Raw genomic sequence first — 25804 nt, 5'->3', positions numbered from 1 at the left:
GCATACAGAGATAAGTGATTAAAATATGTGATTAGAGAGCAAAATAAAATTATTCCATAAAAAGATACAGGGTATGATATTTTGGCTTTATCTATGAAAGTCAATGGCAAAATGCCCATTGACTTCAATGGGACCAGGATTTCATATATGGTATTAGGGAAATGATGTACAGCAACAATTTCTGAGGGGGCCAGGTAGCTCTATAAATTATTATTTTTATTTCTTTGGGAAATGAGTTTCTCCACAATCAGAATGTCCCATATTTTAAGAGCATAGAGCAAGGGAGCATTTTAAGAGCATAGGGGTTATGCTTCTGGGCCGCACTGGAATGTCTTGCAGCTATCAGAAAAAAATAGAGATGAACTACCTTCCTCTTAGGAATGACATTGTCAACACGCAACAGGGCTATGGATAGATTTAGTTGTATGGGAAAATCAATTCACATATTTGCTTGATTTTTTAGCAAAACTGCAAAAATTTGTATGGAACTACACTCTTTTAATATGTTTATAGGATCTATAGCAGATTTATAAGAACAGTATCTCTCTGATTCAGTCAGCTCAGTCATGTGGTCTAGGTGGAGGCAGGCAGGTAGGTTCTGTGTAATGGTTAGCATTTAACGTTCAAATGGTTAGTACATAAAGATTATTTAGAATTGTCTCCAGATGTTTCCACAGGATTTAGAATGAAATTCAACAAGATTATTAATATCCAACTCCTGAATATCTATGTAGCCTTCATGCTGAAGCTTCTGAGCTTTCAGAAGTGTTTTGTAGATTTTAGAAGGGCTACTTCTATCATTAGATATATTAACTGCTATTATGTCAAAGCCTGATAGCCACATGATCATTAGTCAATTGTTGACCTCTAAAAATATGAGAGTTTGGAAGCATTTCAATAAATGTGCATCTCTGAAATGATCACGTGGCCTTAAATTGGCCAAATAAATTATATTTGACCATTCTATTGAGAAATAAGGTAAATCTAGTAAACCCACCAAGGCCTCAACCTTCATACAAGGATTCACAGTCTCCCAAGAGTATCAAAAAGGTTATTGCATAATGGGGACAAAGGGGCCCTCCCTTGAGGGTCTCAAAGCCAGGGCTCTGGCCTGAGCCCAAATATCTACACTGCAATTGCATATCCCCACAGCTCTAGCCCAAGTCAGTTGACATGGGCCAGTTATGAGTGTTTTATTGCAGTGTATATATATCCTTGGGTAAGGCCTAAAAAGAGAGCCTCTGTCCTATAATAAATAATTCTAAAACCAAATAATTTCCTGAAGCATCTACACTGCTTCCGTGTATTGGGAAAGGACATTCTGAGGTTCATTGAGAAAAGAAACATCCAGTGTATCTTCAACTTCTCACAGTGTAGAAGGTGTGGTGAGGAAGAACACGCTGCCAAGACCTCTCATATGCACTGAGAAGTCGTCATTCATGTTTTACATAAATGAATTCATGAACAAACTATTTGGCAATGAAAGAGATTGCCTGAGAAACAAGGTCATAAAACTTCTTTTCAGTTTTGTTTTTCTGCATTTGTGTTACTTAATGTAAAAAAATAAAATAAAAATAAAACCAACCCTCCGCCCCCTCCTTCCCCCCCAAACCTAAACAAAAAACCCACAAAAATTTCTGACAAACATACACTAGATAGGAAACTAGCATCAGCAAAATGGTTTGGTTGAACACATCATCCTTCTAAGAGATCCCTAAAAACAAAGGACTCCCCCCACACCACAGATTCTTTAAGGAAAAGTAACCTGGAGACAAGCAGTTGCAATGCTTATTGTGCAAACCTTGCTTAAACCTAACTCCTGATGTAATATAAAGCCAACAATCAAAACCTATATTTAAATGGTTGTTGTTCCAACATGTTTCCAGAGATGCCTTTACATATTCCTTATAATACACTAATTAAATATTGCTTCTGGGAAAAAACAGTGATGCAAATCATTATCAAAATGACATATTAATCACAGAAATAGTTCTCGCTTGCAAAACAAATATTCATACTCTTGAATAAACAAAGAGTTTAGTTTCTTAAGTGCGGTGAGTTGGATCTGGACAAACATCTCAAGTGTCCCACATTTTCATTCAGTCTCCCTGGTCAACCAGGGCATTTACATATAACACCAGGTCCCCTGTGATCTCTGTTTCATCTTCTACCCACATCATAACAAGTCTGTAGTTGTACACATACAGAATTCACATTTGTCAACTTAACAGCACGTGCCAGAAGCAGTAAAATTCAGAGCATAGCACCTAAGCTAGAGGAGAATCTCCCTTGACTGTAAGAAGTATTAATTATATTCCCCCAAACCAGCCACAAGAGGGACAACAATCTAAAATATTGGAATATTCTTGAATAGAGCTGCTAGGGTGAAGTCCAGTATCCTTCCTCCTGGACATCCGTCACCTGATTTGAAGAGATGCTGAGCATCTGATTTCAACTGGAGATGAGGGTACCCAGGATCTCTGAAAATCTGTGTCAAGTTCATCATAGGAAACAGCCTAAAAAGGAGAGGAATAGACTGCTGATCCCTTAATGATATTGTTGGCCCTGTGATACGACCCGTGCCCAGGGTAGCCAACTGATAATGCCAAGGTCAGGGCAGGCTGCAAAAGGAGAGCGGATTCTCCTCACGCTGGTGGGTGACACTGAAGCCCGGCTTCCCAACCAGACACGAACTGCTTCTGATTACCCCTCCCTGGATATCAAGAGCCAGTCCACGAATGCCCACAGCCCCCTTTACTGCATTTCAGCTCCAGGCTCCCAAATCAGCACCAGGTCCAGTAAAGAGACCAGTTACTAGAACTCTCTGCTCTTTACTAAAAGGTTCCCTCTGACCCCAAAGGGTCAGCCACAGCACCAGAGCAATATAAGTTTAGATCTTACCTAAAATACCATGCTGTAAGCCAATCCTTTAGTATCTAAACTAAAGGTTTATTGTAAACAGAAAGAAATAAACCATGAGAGAAATGTTAAAGGGTTAAAGTAAATCACAGATATACAAATGATTAAAAGTCCATATACTTCAGGTTTCTGGAAGAAATGTGGATTTGCAGGCTTGTATAGTTTCCTTTGGTTCACATCCAGTACCTGGATGGGTCTAAGTCCTTCGGTTCAGTTGCAAGATGAATTGGTCCAGAGGTAGGTGTGTGTGTCTGCAGACTGGACAGGAACAAAGACAAAATGGTTTCTCTGGCTTGATCTTATATATCCTCTGTCTTTTCGCCATGTGGCCTGTGAACTTTGCTGGAGCTAAAATGGAGTCCAGAGTCATATGGGCCAATCCTGGTGACTCTTCAGGTGTGCCTGGGGTCCAGTCACGTAAGCAGGTTCTGGTGACTCAGTGGTGATGCTGGCTTCTTTCTCTGGGCCCCTCGCACCTGGGAAGGCCTTAATGGGCCATTACGCTGGCCATTGTTCTGCAGCCTTCCTATCTGGGGTGTTGCCCAGGCAGCACAATTGAAACACAGACATCTCAAATACATCTATAACTTCCCTTTCACATATTACACATGGAAATAAGTAATATTCTCTTACTTAGCATATCATAACCTTCCTAACCACACCTGGCATGGCATATCCCACATGGATTATTATGATTCTGCCATGCTGATGTCACACAATATACTAACTACCCCCACTCTCAAGTCAGCCCGCATGACAGGCCCCTTTTCAACCCTGAGCAATTCGTCAAAGCCCTGGGTCCCAGGGATGTCCCAGTTAGAAGTAGACACTGATGGAGTTTAGTATTTGCTTTGATGCAGTTCCTTTTTATTTACAAAGAATGTATGAAGTCCTGTGTCTCTGAACACAGGGGGAATCAAATAGCAGGAAACAAGTTCTTTTGCTCTCAACACCAAGGGCACTCTTTTAGCCAGAACCCCAGATCCAGAAACCTCTTCCAGGCCAGCCACCACATTTTCAGCTGCTTCTTCATGCTGTGTCCCCCTCTCAGGCTGTTCTTGACCTGTTTCCTCAGTTTCTGTGTAATTTCTCTCACACTCATTCACACCCCTACCTACCTGCCTACCGGCAGGTTCACACACTCTTTTTGTCTTAGGTGGGGCTTATGCTTACAGTTACGTTAATTGAAGGATGATTTCACAGATGCTAATCTCAATGGGGTTTTAATTTAGCAATTGTATTCTGGGTTGTCTCCTAACGTACATGTAGAACACCTACACACCTGAATAATAAAGCATTTTAGCAATGCTAATTCTAACTGGTGTTCGGTGCCAAAATACCTTTAGGGATCTAGGCCAAAGAGATTAGATTGAATATATAATTCTATTCAATCAATGCTGCAAAAAAATACAAACCCTTGCAAAAGAAAGGGTGGCCTGGGAGTGGAGTCTGGGGGACAGGCACATCCTGCAGAGGAGCCAGGTGGTGGACAACCAGCACTTTTTAAAAAATACACTCAGGACCAGCATAAGCAGTCAAGAGCTAGCAGATCTTCATGTTGTTTCATCTCCATGAGGGCTGGGTGTGGGTCCAGGAGTGCTGCTGTCATTTCCGAACAGCAGATAGACAGAGTACTGCTCAGCACGGCTACACATTTGACACTAGATTTTCTACTGCCTTCCATAGCAGGAGTGAAGTTAGTGGGGACAAGGTTACTGTTGCCTCTTCCCTAACTGAAATTTGAGGGGGGTCTTCACTCTCTTTTCCATCCTATAATTATGCCCATGAATGGAAGCTCAACAGAGTAGGATGGCAGCAGTTATCTACTCTGCTTTGAATCTGAGACAGTAGGTGGCTTACCTCCTGCTGTACATTGGGTCCTAGCAACTTTCAGATATCACCAAATGTCAGTGCATCTGATTGGGTCATGATCCATTGCTGGTCCAAGCACATCATCCACCAAAGCCATCTATAGTCCAGATTTCAGCCAGCATTTCCAGTTTTGGCTGGTTTCTTTGGCTACAAGACTGCCTGTTCAGCCTTAACATTTTTCTGTGCTCCCTTGAGGCTGCTCTGGGTTCCTTCAGGCATGTCCGTATTGCCAACTCCAAGGTCTAAAAATATTGTATGAACGGCTTAAAAAGAGGGTTGTGATTAATAAAGATGCTGTGACTTTACTAAGGGCAATTTTTTTTTCAAGCATTTGCCACAGAGAAAAAGGGTGCATGCCCCTGACTGGAAGTATCCTGTTGAGAAGAATCTCTGACCTTTTGATTTTAGGCAGGTCTGCAGCCCACACAACTACAAATCCTCGAGTGATAATCCTGTGGGGCTGGCTGCCACAGCAGCTATTTAAAGGAGCACTGACTCAGAACATTTATGGCAGCAACAGTCGCAGCAGCATTCAGCAATGAAACAGCTTAAAACACACTACCTCGAACTTGATTCAGGGAAGGCATTAAGCACCTGCTTATCTTTAAACACATGATAAACTCAATGGCTTCAGTAAAGAATTTGGGCATGAGCTACACTAACAAACATAAGGAGAAAAGGGTGTTTCTGCCATTGCCAACAGGAAATCAAATAACTCTTTAGCATTGTGAGAAGGAAAAGGAAGGCTTTTGTGGCAGCAACCAACAGCTGGAGTGGGTAATTTGTGGAAGCTTTAACAATATGATTCACTGGCCTTCTGATTGGCCATAGTGTAATGTCATCTGTAAACAGCTGGAATGGCTTGGATTGCTCACTGCAAGTTCCAGGGACTTAAGTTAATTTTAATATTTGGGTTCAAAAATTGTTTCCAGGAGCTAACTCTAAAAATAAAGTCTCTATCAGTGGTGCCTTCTATTTACAGTAGGGTGAAAAGTTGCAATAGCATATTGTCATGGAGTTACACGGAGTCATAAGTCCATTATCTCATGCCTACAGTTTATTTGAGGCTATACTTGAAGAGGAATGAAGTTAACCAATTTCAAACTTCAACCAGCAAAGTGTGCCATTATAGCAGTAGTCCGATTCTCTCCGCATTTGCTTTTATTTTTCAAACATGACTGAGCTTGGTAAGAAAGACTATGCACCAGTTATCACACTCTGGGTCCTCTCAGAAATCATAGAACAAATCCACTTGAAGGACCCCACAGCGAGACACCGCAGCTGAGTCAACAAGACATCATGCCATCTGGTATCACAGATTATTGACAGATGTACAAAATCAACAAATAAAATGCTTGATTGTATCTGTCATTTAGGGTGACCAGATGTCCTGCTTTTATAGGTTCCAGAGGGGTAGCTGTGTTAGTCTGTATACAGCAAAAACAACGAGAATCCTGTAGCACCTTAAAGACTAACAAATTTCTGCGGGCATAAGCTTAAGCATTAGCATAAGCATAAGCTTATGCCCACAGAAATTTGTTAGTCTTAAGATGCTACAAGACTCTCGTTTTTGCTTTTATAGGGACAGTCTTGATATTTGGGCTTTGTTTTATATAGGTACCTATTACTGCCCCCCTTGTCCTGATTTTCACAATTGCCATCTGGTTACCCTACCACCATTACAAGGCGATTGTCCACACATCACAGTGATGTCTCTGTGCAGTAACCACCTCCGAAATTAGACAGATGGTGACAGAGGTCAAAGTAGCTCTCCCCACTAGTGGGTTAACTCCACAGTGCTCCTCTCAACAAACATTGAAGGGAAATGAATATTATTGTTAGAACTGGCTAGGAACTTTTTGGTGAAACATGTTTTTCCATCAGAAAGGTTTCTCAGCTCCAGGATGGCATTTCTGGTCAAAATGAAAAAGAAAAGACACACCCCCCACACACACACCGTAGAATAGCCAATAGACTGTTGGTTAGGTCATGCAAGTGGGATGGGAGAGACCTAGGTTCAAATCTGTACTCCCAATATGTTCTAAGTTCCAATATGATACACCACAGCCCAGTGGTTAGGAGACCCACCTAATGTGGAGCAGAGACTCAAATCTGGGTCTCCCACATCCCCAACGAGTGCTCAGACCATTGGGGATTGGAACTTATGGGGATGGTCTCTGTTTTCTTGCAAAGATGTGTAGAAAGGTGTGATTTCCAAAGCAAAATTAAAACAAATTTTGAAGACTAAAAATGTTTCATGAAACAGAATTCTTGTTTTCTCACTAGCCCTAATTATTGTCCCCACTTTACAGATAGGTTGTCATAAAAATGCCTCTTGAGAACTTGAGCTGAATCCATATGAAAGTGAGTTACTTAATCAGTGGTGGGCTTTGATGAAGAGACTAAAAACTGTAATGATACATCATCTCTCAGTAGCAAGTAAAGTGCATTATAAAATTGATTTTTTTCAGTTTCAAAAGCGATTCCTTAAGATATGTAAGCTTTGCTTCATGAGGTGATGCCATAGTTCAGAGGTTCTCAACCCACAAACCGCTTGTGGCCCAATCAGCACATAGCTACGCTCATGTAATATCCTTAGGGCCATACAGATAGTATATATTGCATGGATGCAGCCCACATAACACTGAGACCTGCATATGCAGCCCTTCATGGTTGAGAACCACTGTGGGTAGTTACTGAAATTCACCAGCAGGATAGAAAATATGATACAACCCATGTAGTGAAAATACAGCCAATCATAGTAAGCCCCTCTACTGACTCATTATTAACTTTTTTTTATAAAAATGAAAATAGGCCTCTTTCCATACACAGAGAAAACAAACTTCATCAGAGGAATCCAACATTAACCTAAAGCAAGGCTACTGTACATGCTTTATGGATGCTTCTTCATCAGGTCAACGATTTCACTATAGAGACGCAGAGGTGCATCCAGCCCCCAGATGAAATCCAGATGTGCCCATTCAGGAATGTTTTTGTAATGAATAAGATTAATAATTTGATGGAGCAAAATATTAGCATCCTTTACATCTGCAAGCAAATCTTGTCCACCAGTCCATATTGCAGTTGGCACTGTCATATCTTTTATCTTGTATAAAGGAGGGGTGTCCTGGAAAACAGTGAATAGTGCAGAAATGAAAGCCTTTGAAGTCACTGTGAATTTTACACACATTCATTCAGTAAATGATGAGAGAAGCTGCTCCTCAATCAAAACCAGGAGGGAAAATCCCCTTTGCTCCCCCACACCCAGCTCGCTTCCCAATTGCTTTTATTTTTCTAAAGATGATAGCACTGTTCTGAAAAAAAAGTTCTTAATCCTACCTGAGCATATTTCTCCATATTCTTGGTTTTGCTCCTCCAATTATAAGATTGGAATTCCCCTGAATGGACTATCTAATATGAAGAGCAAGAGAGAGAAAAAGTGACAGTTGTAATATACAAACTGATTGATCAGGGGATAAGAAATAAGTCATGGAATCTTTCACCTTTGGTTGGATTCCAGCCTACACTATGCCAACAGCAACTAAACTTAATCCCATTTCAAAGCTACGTGGAGGCCTAGATTACATTAGTTAGTGGTCTCAGAGACAAGTGGATAGGTGTCTCTGTCAACTTCTAACAGTCGGTATCCTTATTAGCACAATGGGGTCTTGGTCCATGATTAGGGCTCCTAGACACTTTGCTAATACAAATAATAAATAGGAATAAGGACTAGCTGGGCTTGGAAGACTGAACTACAGCAATTATAGTAGTTGCCAACTGGTGACCAGACACCACTATAGAACGAAATAATTTGTAGTGTTCCCCCATTTGGAGGCTGGACTCTGATTTATTTTCCCCTCGAGCCTCTATAAAAGATTAAAATAGATCATCTTGTTTTGGCTTTGGAAACTATGAATCTGTATCTACTGCTTTACAGATACAGACCACACATATAAAGAGTATAACCAGGGTTTAATTCCCACATGCACACTCATCCAAAAAGTGCATTGTTCCATCCAATGCTCTTGTTTGTATTTGCAAATTGGGCAATTGCATGGGCACATGCAGACAAGTAACTAGCTGAAGAGTTAATCATCAATGAGCAAATGACCAGGTGCTGCTCAAATATGAACAGAAGAACATGAGAATGGCCAGGCCAACGGTACATCTAGCCTAGTATCTTGTCTTCCGACAGTGGCCAGCACATTAGGTATCTGCCAGTCATCTGGTACAGAGGCTGATTTTAGCAATAGGTTACATACCACAGTTCTTAGTGCTGTAATTTCATATTTGAGTTCCTTCAGAACTCATGGGTGGATCTGGTCCTGGTGACATATAATGCTTTAATTTATCAATTTTTAATTTTATCACCTCAATCTGTGACAGTTTCTCAGATTTGTCACCTATAAAGAATGACGGAGGTCTGGTAACCTCAATCACATTCTCCACAGTGAAGACCAATTGAAAGAATGTATTTAGCTTTTCAGATATGGCCTTGTCTTCCTTGTGTGCTTCTTTAGCACTTTAATCATCCAGTGGCCCTATTGATTGTTTAGCAGGCTTCCTGCTTCTGATGTACTTAAAAAACATTGGTGTTAGTTTTTGTGTCTTTTGTCGAGTTGCTCTTCAAATTCTTTTTTGGCCTGCTTAATCATACTTTTACACTTGACTTGCCAGAGTTTATGCTCATTTCTATTTTTGTCAGGAGGATTTGATGTCCAATTTTTTAAAAGATGTCTTTTTGCCTCTAACCACCTCCTTTACTCTGTTTAGCCATGGTGGCATTGTTTTTGGTCCTCATATTGTTTTGATTTTTTTTTTTTTTAATTTAGGGTATACATTTAGTTTGAGCCTCTATTATGGTGTTTTTTAAAAGTTTCCATGCAGCTTGCAGGTATTTCATTCTTGTGAGTGTTCCTTTTAATTTCTGTTTAATTAGCCTCCTCATTTTTGCGTGGTTCCTCTTTTTGAAATTAAATACTACTGTGGTGGGTTTCTTTGTGGTTGCAATAGATGCATATGCATATTTGCAAGTGCACTGTGTTTGGAAGGGTTTCCTTCTCTGACCCCCATTCAGCAGTATTGGCAGAGTACTTATCTTAGCAAGATGTCTTATCATACACTGACCAGCTTCAGCCTTGATAAATGGGTAACTCTAAACAGAGAAAAATAAAAATCCAACAATCCTGCTGTACAAGATTTCCTTTCCCTAGAATATGCTATTACATAAGGAAAATAATAAATCTTCTATGTCAGTAGGTTTACTCTCCGTAGTTCTAATATTGCCTCTGAATTGATAGGTTGAAGAGTAAAAGGGATCTAATAAGAGCTGTTATGAGGAAAGCTTGACATATTGAAATAAGAACCTGAGCCTTCTCTTTTGCTGTACATATATTAGTAAGACTACTTAGCCCATTATCCTTACCTCTAACTTCCAAACGTAATTGAATTTCCTGGAGGAATTTCAACACCTGTTGTTTAAATGTCAATAAAAAGTATTGTTTTTGTTGAGATTTCAGTTGCAAACCATGAATTGGGTGAGTTTCCAACCCATTAGCTGCAACTTCATTTCAGAATATTAAATACACCCTATTTGTATAATATACCATGGTTAGTACCTACTTTGCATCTCAAAAACTCAACAGTACCTGGCTCCAGTGGATTACATTTTGTACAGAGGTTCCTGCTGGGACTCGTGCTACATACACATTAATGCGACTCTGAAAGAAAACATTCAGTGAGGGTCCAGTTCCACTTTCTTTCTCACATAGTAGTACCTTCCCCCCCCCCCCCCCCAAAGTATTCTGGTGATGGCAGTGGAACTACTCATAGGGTAAGGTACTCCATATGAGTAAAGATAGTAGGATCAGGCCTCATTAAGTACTTCAAATGTGGTAATGCACTGGATACAGATAACATTATGCAGAATTTTTAATGGAGTTGTAGTCTCAAAGGATATGAACAATAATTTAAATGATAAGGCAGGAGATTTATCCAAGAGACTACAGAGTACTTATTTAGTTTATACTTGTAGGGATTAATAGGTAGGATTTGGGATATGTGGAGGAACTCTTGATGTTCCAGGAATGTGCTAACTACTGTCACCATATACAGCCAAATCCTGAGCCACATCCTCAAGTTGTTATGCAGTCCATACTTGAGCAAAACTCTCATTCAAAAAACAATGGGGATTTTGCCTGAAAAAAAGCCCAAGTAAAAACTCGAGAGGCAGATTGTTTTGCCTAGAACTGCACAAGAAAGGGATCCTCCAAGTGTTAATCTCCCTGTTCGTTCAGGTCTTTCATCCTTGGACCCATGGTGGGACTGTTCTTCTCTCCCTTCCAGCCCTAGAGGGAATCTGCAGAAAATGGGAGATCTCCTGAGGTTTTATAACCTTTTCTGTGGTGCCCAATGCACTGTGAAACCCTGATTATAAAACAACAGTTCCATAGGCAACAGCCAGCAGGATAAAGCTCTCTCAGCATGGAAGTGAGCACGCTCTGGCATATTGCCCTAAAAACTTGTGGGTCTTGAGACATTGTGTATTCTGGGGACTGAACTGCCTGCATTTGAAGGAGAGCTTTGCTCTACCTGTCAACACAGTAACATAGCCACCAGAGGGTTTTCCCATCTCTCAGACCATGCCTGTGGACTTTACCGTAAAAGGGTGTGGGATTTGGCCCTGACTAGGGACTTCAAGATTGAGAACACAGTGTTTCAAGTTGCAAATGAATAAAATTGAACATCGGGGCTAGAAATTTCAAAATACAACTACAACCAGCTTGGGTTGTACATACCATATTTATATTATTCACATTGTAGCCTCCCAGAACGAAGAAGACATTTCCACAAAACTTAGCAAAAATGCTGCGGCCACAAAAGGAAACAATTAGCTTTCTCAGCCATTCATTTTGGTGAAATAATTCCCTTTTGCCAAGCAAGCCCTGTAAAGACACAAAGGCAGAGTTCCCGCACTGAATTAGTCTATGGATTTTTCTTCCTCCCCCCCAAAAAACCCCAACCAAACAAAAAAAATCACCTTTATACTCTATTGCCCCCTTTTTATTTCTTCCCCTCCCTTAATTACCCCTATTTTTCCTCCCCTCCTCCCACTAATCTGTTGGTTACATATTGCTTGAAGAGAGGGGGCATGTTGAAAAGAAATTGTTTGTTTATCCATCAAACAGGGATAGCACAGGTACTGCCCAGTCAATGTGCTTCAATGTTTTGTTTGTTTTTTTAGTGACAGACTTTCTTTCAAGTTAACTCTGGTTCTGCTTTTGCTCTTGAGCCTGCAGATAATTTTGCACTTGAGCAGTTTGCACATATAAGTAGCCCCATTGACATCAATTAGATTACTCACACTTGCATACATTTATGCATGTGGTTTATGGTCTGTAGGACTGGAGCCACAGCAATTCTTTTGGAGTTACTGTAAATATAGGTAAGTATGATTTTGAAGTCAAGGACTTAACTCTGTGGAATGCAATATTCTGCTTTTGTATTTCTGAAGATAAGGAAGAAAAAGACCTAAGGAGGTCAATTCATTCTCCCAGTGTTGTGGTGGAGCTGGACGTATTTAACCACAAAGACGTGAAAAGACCCATAAGTTTCTAGTTAAATATGTTTTCAGTTCATCCGTTCTAAAAGTCAAAGAAATATTTAGAGAATAAAATATTTTAAGTGGAAGAGTCACATACCCTGAGCAATATTTCAGGAAGGTACAGAAGTTTTACTGCAGGGCTTCTGGCATACTTAACGGTAGTTACAGGGGCTAAGGCAAAATACAGTTTGATTCTTTTAGCCAGCTGTGGCATTGTTGAAAATGCAATGAAAGCTGAGAAAATTCAAGAGACAAGTTAACTAGAGCAACTTTCATAAACGAAAATATTATCAGTGTTTACCATACTCGATCTGCAGTTTCAAACCTACAGGCAATCCTATCACTATTCAAATACTTGATTAATTATTGAATTAAGTTTTCATCCTAGATTTCATTTGAAACTCCACTATCCTCCCTGTCCTACAGGCTTTCAAACTAATCATCATCTTACATTCTCCTCCTACACTGATACTATTCTTATTGTGTTCTGTATCCACCACTTCTCCAAAAAATCCACTCAAAGTAGATATACTATTAAGTTCTGAAGATGCTTGCATTACTCTCCCGAACAACTACCTCATCATATTGCCTTTTATCCTCCACTCCACCCAACCCCTCTATTAACGGCCATTTCCACATTTTGCTTGCCTTAACTTAAGCCCTGATCCTCCAGTTGGATCCCAAACCCCTTCACCCATGAACCCAATGAAACTATTGGGCCATATTAAACTCCAGTGTAATTCCAAATCATCAAAGTTACACCAGGGATGCATTTGGCACATTCTGACAAATAATAATTGGCTTCATTAACATTTCCTATCAATTTGAATACATCTGAATTGTAGGTCTCTCATAAAAGGTGTTAGAGAGATCCAAACACAGTCTTCACTACCATATAGCAGTGCAAACATGATTCCATAACACATCAGTCTGCATTCCTTGTAACATACCTATAGTGGCACCCTGTGAATAGCCAACATAGTACAACTGCTCTTGCCCAGTTTTCTGCATAATAAAGTTTATCATTGCTGGAAGGTCAAACTTAGCCATCTCATCAAAACTGCCGAGAGAAAAGATGAAAAAAAGTGCATGCATAAATTAAATCCTATGTGACAGCCTTGGATAAAGGAAATCCAGGTTTGTCAGATGAGAAAAAACAAACTGATTTGTGAGTAAATTCTACTAGTTTGGGTCCTAGGTCTTTGTGGCACCTGGTATAAATGGGACTGTTTGGAGGTGCTTTCTGCTCAGACCTGAGGGATTGATCCAAAGCCCATTGAAGTCAATGAAAAGACTCCTTTTAACTACAGTGGCTTTAGGGTCAGACCATGAGTGCCTAATGTTGGTATGTGGAAGGAACAATTAGTTATACAGTAATGGATCCACTTCCCTGGACACACAGGATTATATAATGTACCACTAGAGTCTAGTCTTCAAACATTCATTAAAATAAAAGTGCACTGGCAGCCCTAGTGACTGAAGTCTTGTGTGTGCGCACCTGCAGAGAAGTGGTGCAGTCTTCCATGAGCCACTCTGTAGCTGTCCCTCAGCAGTGTTTAAGAGGCCAATGAGGACTCCACTTAGTGACAGTTATGGTAATATTTTGTGGTGTGGACACTTACTCAAACACCAGCTTCAAAGCCATCAGATGCCAACAATTTTCATTCATTGTCAAGATGGACTGAATTTAAACCTAGATGCACTCTGACACCACACTGATGGGTGCTTTATAAAAATCTAGCTAGGTGAGCAGACAGAGATAAAAAATGAAAGATATCAATATCTCAGGTCCCTCCAAATGCTTTTTCCAACAGTGCTCATTAGTTCAGTCTACCTGAAAGACCAGAACACATCTTGGTCAACAGAAAGATTCAGGTGTCTTTTAGACCAGGTGTTCCCTCTGCTGTTTCCCAGCCAAACGTCATAGCCAGCATCTGCAAGTATGAAGCCCAGACTGTTGTTGGCCAGGTTTGTGACCCAGTTGCTAGCATCTCCTAGTAATCCATGTTGGAGAAACACAGCTGGCTTTACAACTGAAAGGAAAAAAGTATTTTACTGAGCTATTTGATTAAAATGGCAATACCGTGACACTCCTGTCCAGTACTCAACACCGATTCCCAGTCCTGAATTGGATTAAAGGTGGACTGCTAAGAATTTTTTTTTTTAAAGTGTGTATACCTTTTTCAAAAATAGACACTTGGCATGTGGGTGCTGGAACTAAGGGTGCAGCAACACCTTGTTGCTTTAGGTGGTTTTCCATCATATACAAGTCTTACAGGTTTGTTCAATGGTTTTCAGCATCTCCATTATAAGAATTGTTCCAACACCACTGACTTAGCACCAAATTCTGCTTACCTTACTCTCAAAATTTCCATCAAGTTCAGTGTGACTACCCAACTAAGGCAAACAGAATTTAGTGCTTAAATTCAGCCCAAACATACACACACACACACATATGCAGATGGGTAAAGCAATTCAGACACTTGTTTTTCAAAACATGTCTTCTCAAGTCTTCTTTGCTTTACAGAAAAAAATCATACCAGTATTCCCCTGATCTTCTATTCCATAAGGGATTCTGTTAATGCTAAGGATATAGCCATCTTCTGTCACTACTTCATACTCCTCACTGGGGTACCCTCTATAGGTAATGAGCTTGCTCTGCAAGAGAAAACACAAATGCTTTTGCTGCAGATGGCTTACAGGTGTCTATTTTCTACACAATATGTATATGCAAAGATCTCTGTGATGAGGAAACATTGTGTACTAGATTCCGCTGGCCTCAGTTATTAAGTGTCCAAAATAAAAAGAAAATGTCATATTTTAATGACATCCCTCAAAACAACACCCCCTTTCTTTCATATTTCACAATACATTCTGGAATATTTTAGTAGGAGCGTTGTAAACAAGACATGAAAAGTAATTCTTCCACTCGACCCAGCACTGAAGAGACTTCAGCTGGAGTATTGTGTCCAGTTCTGGGCACCACACTTAGGGAAAGATGTGGACAAATTAGAGAAAGTCCAGAAGAGAGCAACAAAAATGATTAAAAGTCTAGAAAACATGACCTATGAGGAAAGATAGAAAAAATGGGTTTGTTTTGTCTGGAGAAGAGAAGACTGAGGGGGAACATGATAACCGTCTTCAAATATGTAAAAGGTTGTTATAAAAAGGAGGGTGATACCTTGTTCTCCTTAGCCACTGAGGACAGGACAAGAAGTAATGGCTAACATTGCAGCAAGGGCGATTTAGGTTAAGCACTGGAACAAATTGCGGAGGGAGGTTATGGAATCTCCATCCATCACTGGAGGTTTTTAAGAACAGGTTAGACAAACATCTATCATGGATGATCTCAGATAATATTAAATCTGCCTCAGTGCAGGGGACTGGACTAGATGATTTATAGAGGATTTAGTCCAGTCCTACACTTCTATGATTTTATGTTCTAAACCTCAGCTCTAGAATTCTGCCATCCAGGCAAACTAACAAAAAAATCTAGAAAAAAGACTTAAAAGACAGATTAAAAGAGAAGGATTAACCATTGAAAAATCTATTAGTAGCTGGACATTTCAGTAAGAGTCTATTTTTGAGGATGCCAACTTAGCTCTTGTGATTCAGATAATGTACAAATGTATATTGACGGGGATGAATGGTGTTATGTGTATGTTGTTTGTGAAGGAGAAGTGACAGTCCTTCAGAGTTAAGGTTGGACCCAGAGTTCCATTTTAAAGACACTCCAACTGCAAGATTAAAATTTATCACATTCTCAAAAGATTTCCTGAAAATTAACCTTTCAGTAGGTCAGGGAACTTTTCCAGGAAATTGAAAAGAAACTGAGTAAGTTATCTTTGTGATTAAAAACTCTTGAAATTGACACCTTTTTGATTTGTTGCCAGTTACATATTTTGTCTCCAATTAAATCAACTAACACTACAAAATTTGAAACACTGATATGGACTCATTCAAGCAGCATTTTTCAAGGGCAGGAACAGTGAAATGATTAAAGACTTTAAGATGTAAAATACTGACTTTTATTAGAGTGTAAAAGGCGGTGGGGTGCAGAACACTTAGGTCTGTGTGCTCTGAGTGGGGACTTGGTGAGATGATGATTCATTTTGTTCCTGTGTAGCTAGGGAGTGCCAGAAAAGACAGAGCATGTGGAATAGAGTTGGAAATGTAAGCAGAGTAGGGGAAACAGGGAAAAGGGAGTGATCTCAGGCAGCATTAAAGTTGTTTTTTGAACTTTTCTGATACTAAATTTTCAGCTTTTTAGCATAGAAATATTAAGAAACCACCTTAACATTCAGATAAAAATTGCCTGTGAGGTTTGCCTAGTTCACAACAGCACCACAATAAGATGTAGATATGTTATCTCCATTTTACAGTGGGCTATTTGACAGGGGTGCTGGAACAATTTGCTACATGATGCCTCAGAAAGGTTAAATGACTGATAGAATATACTCTTGTATTCACACCCTACACATTGTTGTAATAATCTTTATACAAAGTATACCTTGTAAGGTATCTTTTGAAAACTCATAATTTCCTGGTCGTTATTGTCTTGATAAAATGTGTGTGACAACTGTAAAGTTATACCATATCTCTATATGATGTTATTAACACATGTTCCAAAACCCACAGTCCTGCCCAAACTGAGGTTGGCGAACAGGTCTGTCCTAAACAAAGCAATGTGTGCTCTGTTTTATTTACTGCTTAAATGCAAATTAAGTCATCAAGCAGAAAGCAGTGGCCTACGGAGGCCTACAGTGGCCTACAGTGTCGGGCCGTCCTTTCACCACAGGCAGGAGGCAGGGGACACAGAAGACTCTGAGGGTCACCTCTCAGTGCCTTCCCCTCTCCCTGTGTCATGAAGGGCCGGCCTGGTGCCCCGCTCAGGCCGGGGGGTAAGGCCTCCCTGTCCAAGCTGGCAGTGGGTTGCGGGACTGGAGCAGTGGGTAAGTGCGGGTGGGGCAGCCCTTCATGACAGGCGGGGGGCATTGTGAAGGGCCAGCCCAGTGCCCCCCTCAGGCCGGGGGGGCAAGACCACACCTTGAGCTAGTGCTGGGCTGGAGCAGCAGGTAAACTCCGTGCTGGCCCTTCACGATGGGTGGAAGGGCACAGGAGGTTCTCTGAGGGGAGCCCCTCAGTGCCTCTTCCCCCAAACATCATGAAGGGCTGGTCCAGTCCCCCTTCCCAGGGTGGGAGGGGGGTGGTCTCCCCATCCGAGCTGGTGCCGGGCTGCGGGGCTGAAGTGGGAGAGGCAGGCACCAGGCGGCAGATAAGTGCGGGAAGGGGGACGGCAGAGCCAAGTCTGCATTTGCACCCCCCTCCAAGCTTCATGCCTCCCACTCCGCAGGTACAGGCCCCCCCACCTCTGAGTGAGAACCAGAGTGTAACCCAAGTATGGATGTCAGGCTGCAGTTACATACAGACACTCAGGGTGCGGCTTGCATGCTGGAAGGCTGTTTGTGAGCAGCCCAGGTGGGAGTTACTTCAGCAAGGCATGATAAAAGCACCCAAGGTTGCATGGCAAGGGTGATACAGCTGTTCATTAATCTGGATTGGATCTTGGTATGTCACAGTGACTTTCCCATGGTCACCCAGGAAATGAGAAGAGCCAACTCATTGTTCTGAAGTCTCTGGGACAATGGCTGTTTAACATTCCACATTTGCTACTGGAAGGCAAGGTCGTTTTACAGGTACTCAGCACTCTTTAGGGGCATTTACCCTGCAGGGTAGTAGGATCAAGATTTTTAAGAGATTTTTTGAAAAATCAGCCTCTTTAGGATGTCTAAGTTGGGCACCCCTAAAAATGGAGACATCCAAAAATCACAAATTACTTCCAAAAATCTTGGCTGAGGAAGTCTGTAGTTCCAGAACCTAGCTGTTTGCCCTGTCAGCTGAAAGGCTCATGCTGGTGCAACAATCAAGTGTTCAAAGGGGAAATTTTACTAGAGAAAGATACAACTTTTCATAGTGTCTATCACTCATGACTGCACTACTATACATGTAGATAGGAAAGAACATCAGGCAAAACAGAGTGACAATAACTGTCTGAGTAGAGGGAAATGTTAGTTAAATGCATCATACCTGCTCCTGTTAATGCAGACAATTCTAAATAATGTTGTGCTATCAGCAACGCATTCCATTCGTTTTAAATTAATTCTCACGAATAACTTACAATGTTCATATATGCTTCAGGAGACACATGATCTTTCTTCATTCTTATGAGTTCCTCTGAAGATATAATTCCTTGGGACAAACATGCCACTGTAATGAATAGCCACATCTTGTTTCTGTATAAATTAGTACAATCAATTGTTAACAACATTGCTCTGCACAGACAGACAACTGCACTATGATCAATGAGAGGTGAATTGCTGAGAGATGAAGCTTGGAGAGGTGAAGTTGTGCCTGGTACCACAGTAAGGCATCTGACACACCCTGCCAAATTCAGCAGAGTGCAGCAAGGTCCAACCAGGACATGGTGTAAGAATGAAGGTGGATGAGGATAGGACGGAGGGGAGAGGCTATTTATGAAAAATGTCTTTGGGTCTGTGAATGACTCCGAATCCTTTACTGATTCTCTGAAATTTGCAAGCTGAACAGATTTCATTGGCAAACACACTGCAGTTGCTGCTTCTCTTTGTGGTAGTCTTTTCAGAAAAGTTGGCATAATAAAGGGTTTATTTTTCCTCTTAGAAAGAAAGTTATAAAATTATATACAAAGACACACACTGTATACGCAAGGTTCCTTTTAAAAAAAAATATTAGCTGTTTAGATAAGTTCACTTCTTTTATAATGAAAGGGATAAATATATTTTAAAGTACTTTCAGATCAACATTTTTTTAAATGATCAGTTAGAATCACCTTATTACTCATTCTTCCATCCCCTCCCACTACCCGAAGAATTTAAAGACCAGAAAAGAATCTGACCTGTAGAATCACCTTTTATCAAAAGGAACCTTTCGGCAAGCAGCAGTTCTTTTATCTTTGTCAATCTTCCCCCCACACACACCCCCACCACACACCCCTTTCTTCTCAACAGCATATGCTAAACCATTATTTGTTTTTGTCTCTTGCAACCCCATGAAAGTTATCACACAATTCTGGTCAGAGTGAAGTGAAAGTATTACCAACCTTGTGCTAGAATTCACTTGTTCCACTCAAAGATTCCGATGCAGGAATGATGGCAACTCAGTGTAAAGATGATGAACAATGTGACATGGATCACACTATTTTTTCCAATGATCATTAGCAACTATGGCAATGAGCCTTGATTTCTCTTCATTTCCTTCTGCTTGGCAAATTAGCAGCACTTCAGCTTTTTAATATTAAAGGGAGTGCAGTGCTCTAGTGCTGCTATGGGATAACTCCTTTGACTCCCACAGAACGCAGGGGTTTTAAAGGGAATACCAAGCCCCTTGAAGTGGAACAGCCTCGTCAGGAATTTCAAAAACAAATACATTCGCAGAGGTACCTTGTCAGTAAAACCTGGAAGAACTTCCTTTTTTACTGCTAGCCTGCCGAGCCAGTTATATTCATGCTATATGGAGTGGATGGAAGGTGACCTCATTCTTTGATGCTGCGATAAATAGGAATTTTTCTGCACGGTGTTTTCTTTTTATTCTCTTCTATGCACATGCTGCCATTCCATGTTTCTAAAGTGATGCAGAAGCAGTTAAGAGGATTTTCTGATTCTGACTACACCTGCATACCATCAGTGTGAATTCCATGCATACTATGACAATAAATATACAGACCCCTTCGGTGTGCAATTATCAAGGTATTCTGTAACTTAAGTCAATGTGGAAGCAGGCCCTGGAAAACACTACCTTGCTTAAATTGCTCATGATGTGCTGTCCATCACATTCTCAGTGCCCTCCACTGCCTGCCTCTTGCAGGAGCGTGTCTAATTATACTCATTCCATTGTGGCCTAACAGTGGGCACTGTGGCATATCATTCAGGTAATGTGCCCTGCTCTATATGTCCCAGATTAGAAATTCACAAGGATGTTGGATGAAAAGCTTTGGAAATGAATTGCCAGGTACCTTTTAACTGTAAAAGACACAGCAGACTATCACAGCTGTTAGGAAATGGTGCTTGGTGTTCAGGCGTAACAGAAATAAATAGTAAGCAGCTACAAAATTCAAAAGGATTTTCCTACAAGTATAGTTGGGGCTGAACTGGTTCCAAAGCTGTTTTTACTTCCCAGAACAGGTATCAAAATGACTTCAATTGGAAGTTTTTTGGGAGGAACCATCCCTTTGGCCTGAGTTTGAACAGTGCCTAGCACAGCGGGGCCCTGATCCATGATGAGGCTCTTAGAAACACCCAGAATACAAATCATAAAAAGTAATGATAAAAAAAGGTGATCAAAGTTAATTTCTGTATAGTCTAAGTGAAGCAACAGCTATTGTTCTTTATACTATGTCCATTTCAATTTGGTATTTTTAAACCTTGAATTGAATCATTCCTCATTATTGGGTTCATTTTTTGGCATTTAAGTTTCATACCAGACACTGTTCTTATGCATAAGATTAGGAATCAGTGAACTGACTCAAAGCTTTGTCTGTATGTTTGGCTGAACCTTTTTCAAGGTTTTGAATAATTCTGTTTATAATTGGTTCGTGCACCTTCCCACTGCAGTTTTGGTTCTGGCTAGGACCAGGTGTATTTGAAATACCATAAGAAGGATTGTTCTTTTGGCATTTCCACCCCAGGTAGAAATGGGAAATAAATGTTTAGGAGAGAGTTTGATCTCATGAGATCACAGAGCTTTAACCTCAGGTCCTAGGAAGAAAGTAGAAGAGGAAATAATTATCAAATCTTGCTGAAAAATATATTTATAAATGTTGTCTATACCTGGATTTTTGTCTGGGATTTTAAGCTTTTTTTTTGGGGGGGGGGGGGGGGGGGGGGTATTCATAAAGCATTTTGGTTCATAAAGCATTTCACCATACCTATAAGAAAACTGGCTTTCCTCCATTCCACGTGAGCACCAAGTCCTCTTATCCTTAAAGAAGGACATGAATTTCAGGAATGAATTGTTCAGATAGGTGCTTGCCTTTAAATGCCTCTCATTCAAATTTATTAAGATGGGTTACTAACTGGTTCTGCAGAAAGCCTGATTCATTCTTCTAGGAAAAGTTGTATCTTAGGCACACTCCAGTGAGAGTATTTTCACATGCAAAATCTATTTGTCCAAATGGGTTTTGCATGGGAAAATTCCATCCTTTGATACATGGTAAATGTAGGACTCCGTTATCAAGGGCTCTACATTCTGCAACCTCATTGAGCATTCATTCTGCAACAGTTTCACTGTGGAGATTTTAAAATTATATATATATATATATATATATATATATATATATATATATATATATATATATATATATATATATATATATATATATATATATATATACATATATATATGTACACACATATATGCACAGATGAAACCAAATACAGTGAGTGCATAGCCCTGTTTTATTTATTTTGATATGAAATTCAATTGGTTATTGGCCCACATTCAGTGCTCCTGATGCAACTTATTTGTACATTGGCAACACAACTGCCAACAGGCGGTCATTTTCTGCTTCCTTCAATACACCACTCAACAAACCAGGATGCGTCTTCTGAGCCAAGGGAGGCCCATCCCACACCTAGCTCTAACTCGGGAAGATCTAACTCTCCACATCCCTAACCCTGACCTGGGAAGTTTACCGACCCCAAACATCTATAACTCTGACCCTAGCCTGAAGAGCCCAACCCACCGAAACCTTACCTGTAACCTCAGAAAGCTTACCCTCCACAACCCTAACCTGTGGAGTCCTACCCAGCTCAGCCCTAACCCTATCTTGAACAACCCTACCTGCCCCAAACCTTATGCTACCCCAGACAGCCCTATCCTTCACAAGACAACCCTAGCTTGAGGAGCCCCATATGCCCAATCAGGGCCCCCACATGGGGGGGAAGGGTACACTTCACCGGGGCCCAGAGGCCCTGGGGGGCCCAGCCCAGGCTGCAACCCCCATTACCATGAGGAAAGTTTTTCATGGTTCATGAGATTGTATGTATGGGATGAGGGATTGAGCTATGTGTGGGGGAGGAGGCCCATGTTGTAAGTTTGTACTGGGCCTGAAAAAATTATGCTTGGGTCCTGCACCCAACTCAAACTCTAGTCTAAGGACCCACACCTGCTCCATCCATGCACAAGGGAGTGCAAGCAGGGGCACGGCCCTCACCAAAAATTGGCAAGGAAGCACAGAGCTCCTTCAACTCCCAGGACTCCAGCAGGGAAGGCGCACGCTCCTCTGGGGCCCCAGCAGGAGCTGACAGCTCCTCCAGCTCCTGGGGTGTGTGGGAGGCACACAATGTGCCCCTCCAAAAGCACTGGAATTTACATTTCTGTGCACACTCCTGACCCTATCCCTATCTCTAGCCCCAAGAGGCCTATTCTGCCACCCACCTGGCCCCCATCCTAGCCAGGGAGCCCTACTATCTCCAACTCTAGCCCTAGCTAGCCTAAGCAGGAATACCCAACTTAACAGGCGTAGTTTGATCTCTGTATTTGGGGTGGCAGCTCCAGTCAGGCCAACAGGACTGTGTATGGCCAGGTTGGGAATTCTACAGCTGCCAAAAGCTTGCAGTTGTGCAACACTACCCCTGCCAAAACTACACCCAGGCCCAACACTAAGCTTAGAACAAGGAGCTCCACCATCCCAACACTACCTCAGCTTAGGAAGGCCTACCTACCCCAACCCAAGCCCCGTGAGCCCTACTCTCCAACGCTATCTCAAGCCTGAGGAGGAATACCGCCCCTCCCCCACCTTAGCCCAAAGAGCTCCAGCCGTCCCAATCCCAACTAACCCTTGGTATCTTTCTGCCCCAATCATAACCCTAACTCTGGGGAGCCCAGCCTTCACAACCCTAACCCATTTTTGGGGAGCCCTCCCCTCCAGCACCTTAACTGCTGGATAGGAAGTCCTACCTTCCAAAACCCTAATCCTAACCCAAAGAACTGTCCCCATCCCACTCCCAGCTGTAGCCTGGAAACCCTACCTTCCACAAACCTAGTCCTGGAGCCCATGCCACCTGAACTTTAACCGTAGCCCCATCCTCCACTACCCTAACCCTGTGAAGCTCAATCACTACCCAAACCCAGAAGCCCTCTGCGCCCCAACCCAAAATCCTAACCCCAGGTGAGCTTTTATAGAAACATTTTAGCTATAAACAAAACAGGCCCTGCAGGAGGCAGAATCAACGATAAGATCAACCCTACTGGAAACTGTAAATACGTGATAGTTGGAGCTGCTATTGTGGCCAATACCAATCAGGAATATTTTCTTATTGTCAGAAGTTCTATGCAACCACCCATCTGTAACTTTACAGCTAATAGCCCCAAATAAATAGATTGGTAGCTAATGCCAAAAACCACCCTTACGTTTTTAAAGGCAGCATCTGACAAAAAAAATCTTGTTACAATTACTGTGAGTGAGCTAAACAAAGTTAACCATGAAGAAGGCACAGCAAGGCAACACCCCTTAGTTTTACAGCTATTTCTTCCTCAGGTGAAGGATTTTACTCTAAATGTGCAGAGATGCTCCAAGTCCCCACATGAAACCCAGATGGTTCCAATCAGGAATATGTTTGTGCTAAATGAGATTACTTATTTTTGCAAGCAATGTGGCAACATTCTTTGGGCTGGTGAGCTAGTTATGTCCATCATGCCAAATCCTAACTGGCACCTTTATATCTGTGTCATTGTACAATGGAGGTGTGCTTTGCAGAAACAGCAACCCCTTCACAAAACAAACCAAGTCTAAAAAGCAAACCAGAAATAATTCTCTAAGTACATTTTCAAATTATAGAAGGAATATCTTGAGCAAATAACTATTAGATGAATTAGTCCTAAAAAGAAGACATTATAAGTGTGTTTATTTTGTCACTTCTATGTCTAATCAGAATTGACCTATTTAAGTTACTACTCGACAAACAAGATATCAGATAAAATTCCAGTGACATAATAGTGGTTTGATCTATTTCTGATATAGTAAAGAACTATTTTAGTGAATGGCCAGAGAAATCACATAAACCTTATTAAAAACCCACTTTTCACTATCGTTATTAGCTACAGTAGAAACATGCTGCATAATTCATACAATTTTAGAAGTATAAAATGGAAGGTGACAGAAGATTATTTGAGAGTCAAGATACAAAGAATGAGTGAGTTTGGGTCTCTCCTTTGGCCCCTCTCAGCATAGAGCACTGGACTAGGACTCAGACTTGGTTTTTATTCTGACTCTGCTAGTGGCAGAGGCAGTTCACTTCCCTCCCTTTTTCTCCAATTCCCCATTTGTAAAATGGGAATAATGATACTGACCTCTCTGGGAAATTGCTTTAAGATCTACCAATGAAAGTGCTACATAAAAGCTAGACATTATTATTGTGTTGTCTTATCTATTTTGACTTTTCCCTCATCTGCCCATCCAAAGCATTGAGTCACGGCTTTACATCTTACATTAAAACTTTCTTTTCTCTGTAAGCTTATTACTCACCCACCCCCCAGTTTTGCTGACTGAACTGCAGCTTTTCTGAGACTAAGTAGAGGACTCCAGCTTCTATCGCTGGATGTCAGTACTTAACACGTATGAATTCAAATTTAGAAAAAACTTCACAAGTAAACTAAGACCAGACAGACAGCAGCCATCTTCCTTGGAACATGCTGCTGTCATTGAAACTGATAAAAATGTTTACAGAAGTAAAAGAGCATCTAGTTACAGGCTTTAAGTTTTTGATAAATTAGTCATGTTTAAAGGCAAGGAAACAGGAGGCTCTGAAATGATCACTTTGGCCCTGGTAAAGCCCGTCTACAAAACTTGCCCAGCTAAGGGATCTTTGATTTTGAACCTTAAGATTTACACTATTTTCTTTTTGCTTGCACTTTACTGACAAGATTCCCTTCAAATTTGACATCTGCTACCAATTATCCTAGTTTATTTGCTGAGTTGTTTCATGAGCTATAAAGCAAAATCCAAGGTGACTTGTGTTCTAGCAATAGATTATAAGGTCTCTCCCTTGGTTGATAAAATTCTAGTGATAATTAAATGAAAGGTTCTATAAGAGATGACTGAAATGTCTCAAAGTAGGTAACATTTCAAATTGAGAAACAGGTGAAAAGTCAGAAATGAATAAAAAAATTTCACTTATAAAAGTCTTACTAGTTTTTGTCAGTTAAGTTTACCAAGACAAAATTTTCATTTTTAAGTATCAAATAGAATAAAGGCCTGATAACGACTTGCAACTGGTGTCAAAAAGAAAGTTACACATAACAGCAATGGGAGTTGAGTGAGTCTTATATCGACTACTCAAACATTTGATTTTACTGGCCTAATCCCACTTTGAC

General features: G+C 40.9%; 1 protein-coding gene across 2 annotated transcripts; it reads right to left on the bottom strand.

Annotated features, from left to right (window-relative positions):
* Positions 1 to 7571: 7571 nt before the first annotated feature.
* On the bottom strand, positions 7572 to 18722 carry LOC137156244 (lipase member M-like). 2 transcript variants are annotated; one of them, XM_067552961.1, is made up of 9 exons: positions 18573 to 18722; positions 14935 to 15052; positions 14229 to 14427; positions 13345 to 13454; positions 12492 to 12628; positions 11589 to 11735; positions 10440 to 10511; positions 8131 to 8202; positions 7572 to 7918 (listed from the first exon to the last, which is right to left on the bottom strand). In XM_067552961.1, exons 1-9 carry the CDS (start codon positions 18720 to 18722, stop codon positions 7685 to 7687), a joined length of 1239 nt encoding a protein of 412 aa, XP_067409062.1. In that variant the 3' UTR covers positions 7572 to 7684. The 2 variants fall into 2 exon arrangements, with proteins under 2 accessions (XP_067409062.1, XP_067409063.1); XM_067552962.1 differs by lacking the exons at positions 7572 to 7918; positions 8131 to 8202 and adding an exon at positions 9591 to 9946 and having other exon boundaries at positions 18573 to 18683.
* Positions 18723 to 25804: the final 7082 nt, after the last annotated feature.

This window comes from Emydura macquarii, unplaced genomic scaffold, assembly GCF_026122565.2.
Source record: "Emydura macquarii macquarii isolate MOO-44397 ecotype Brisbane River unplaced genomic scaffold, CSIRO-AGI_Emac_v2 contig_1390, whole genome shotgun sequence".
Classification (NCBI taxonomy): Eukaryota; Metazoa; Chordata; order Testudines; family Chelidae; genus Emydura; species Emydura macquarii.
This window is presented reverse-complemented; position numbering and strand designations above follow the sequence as displayed.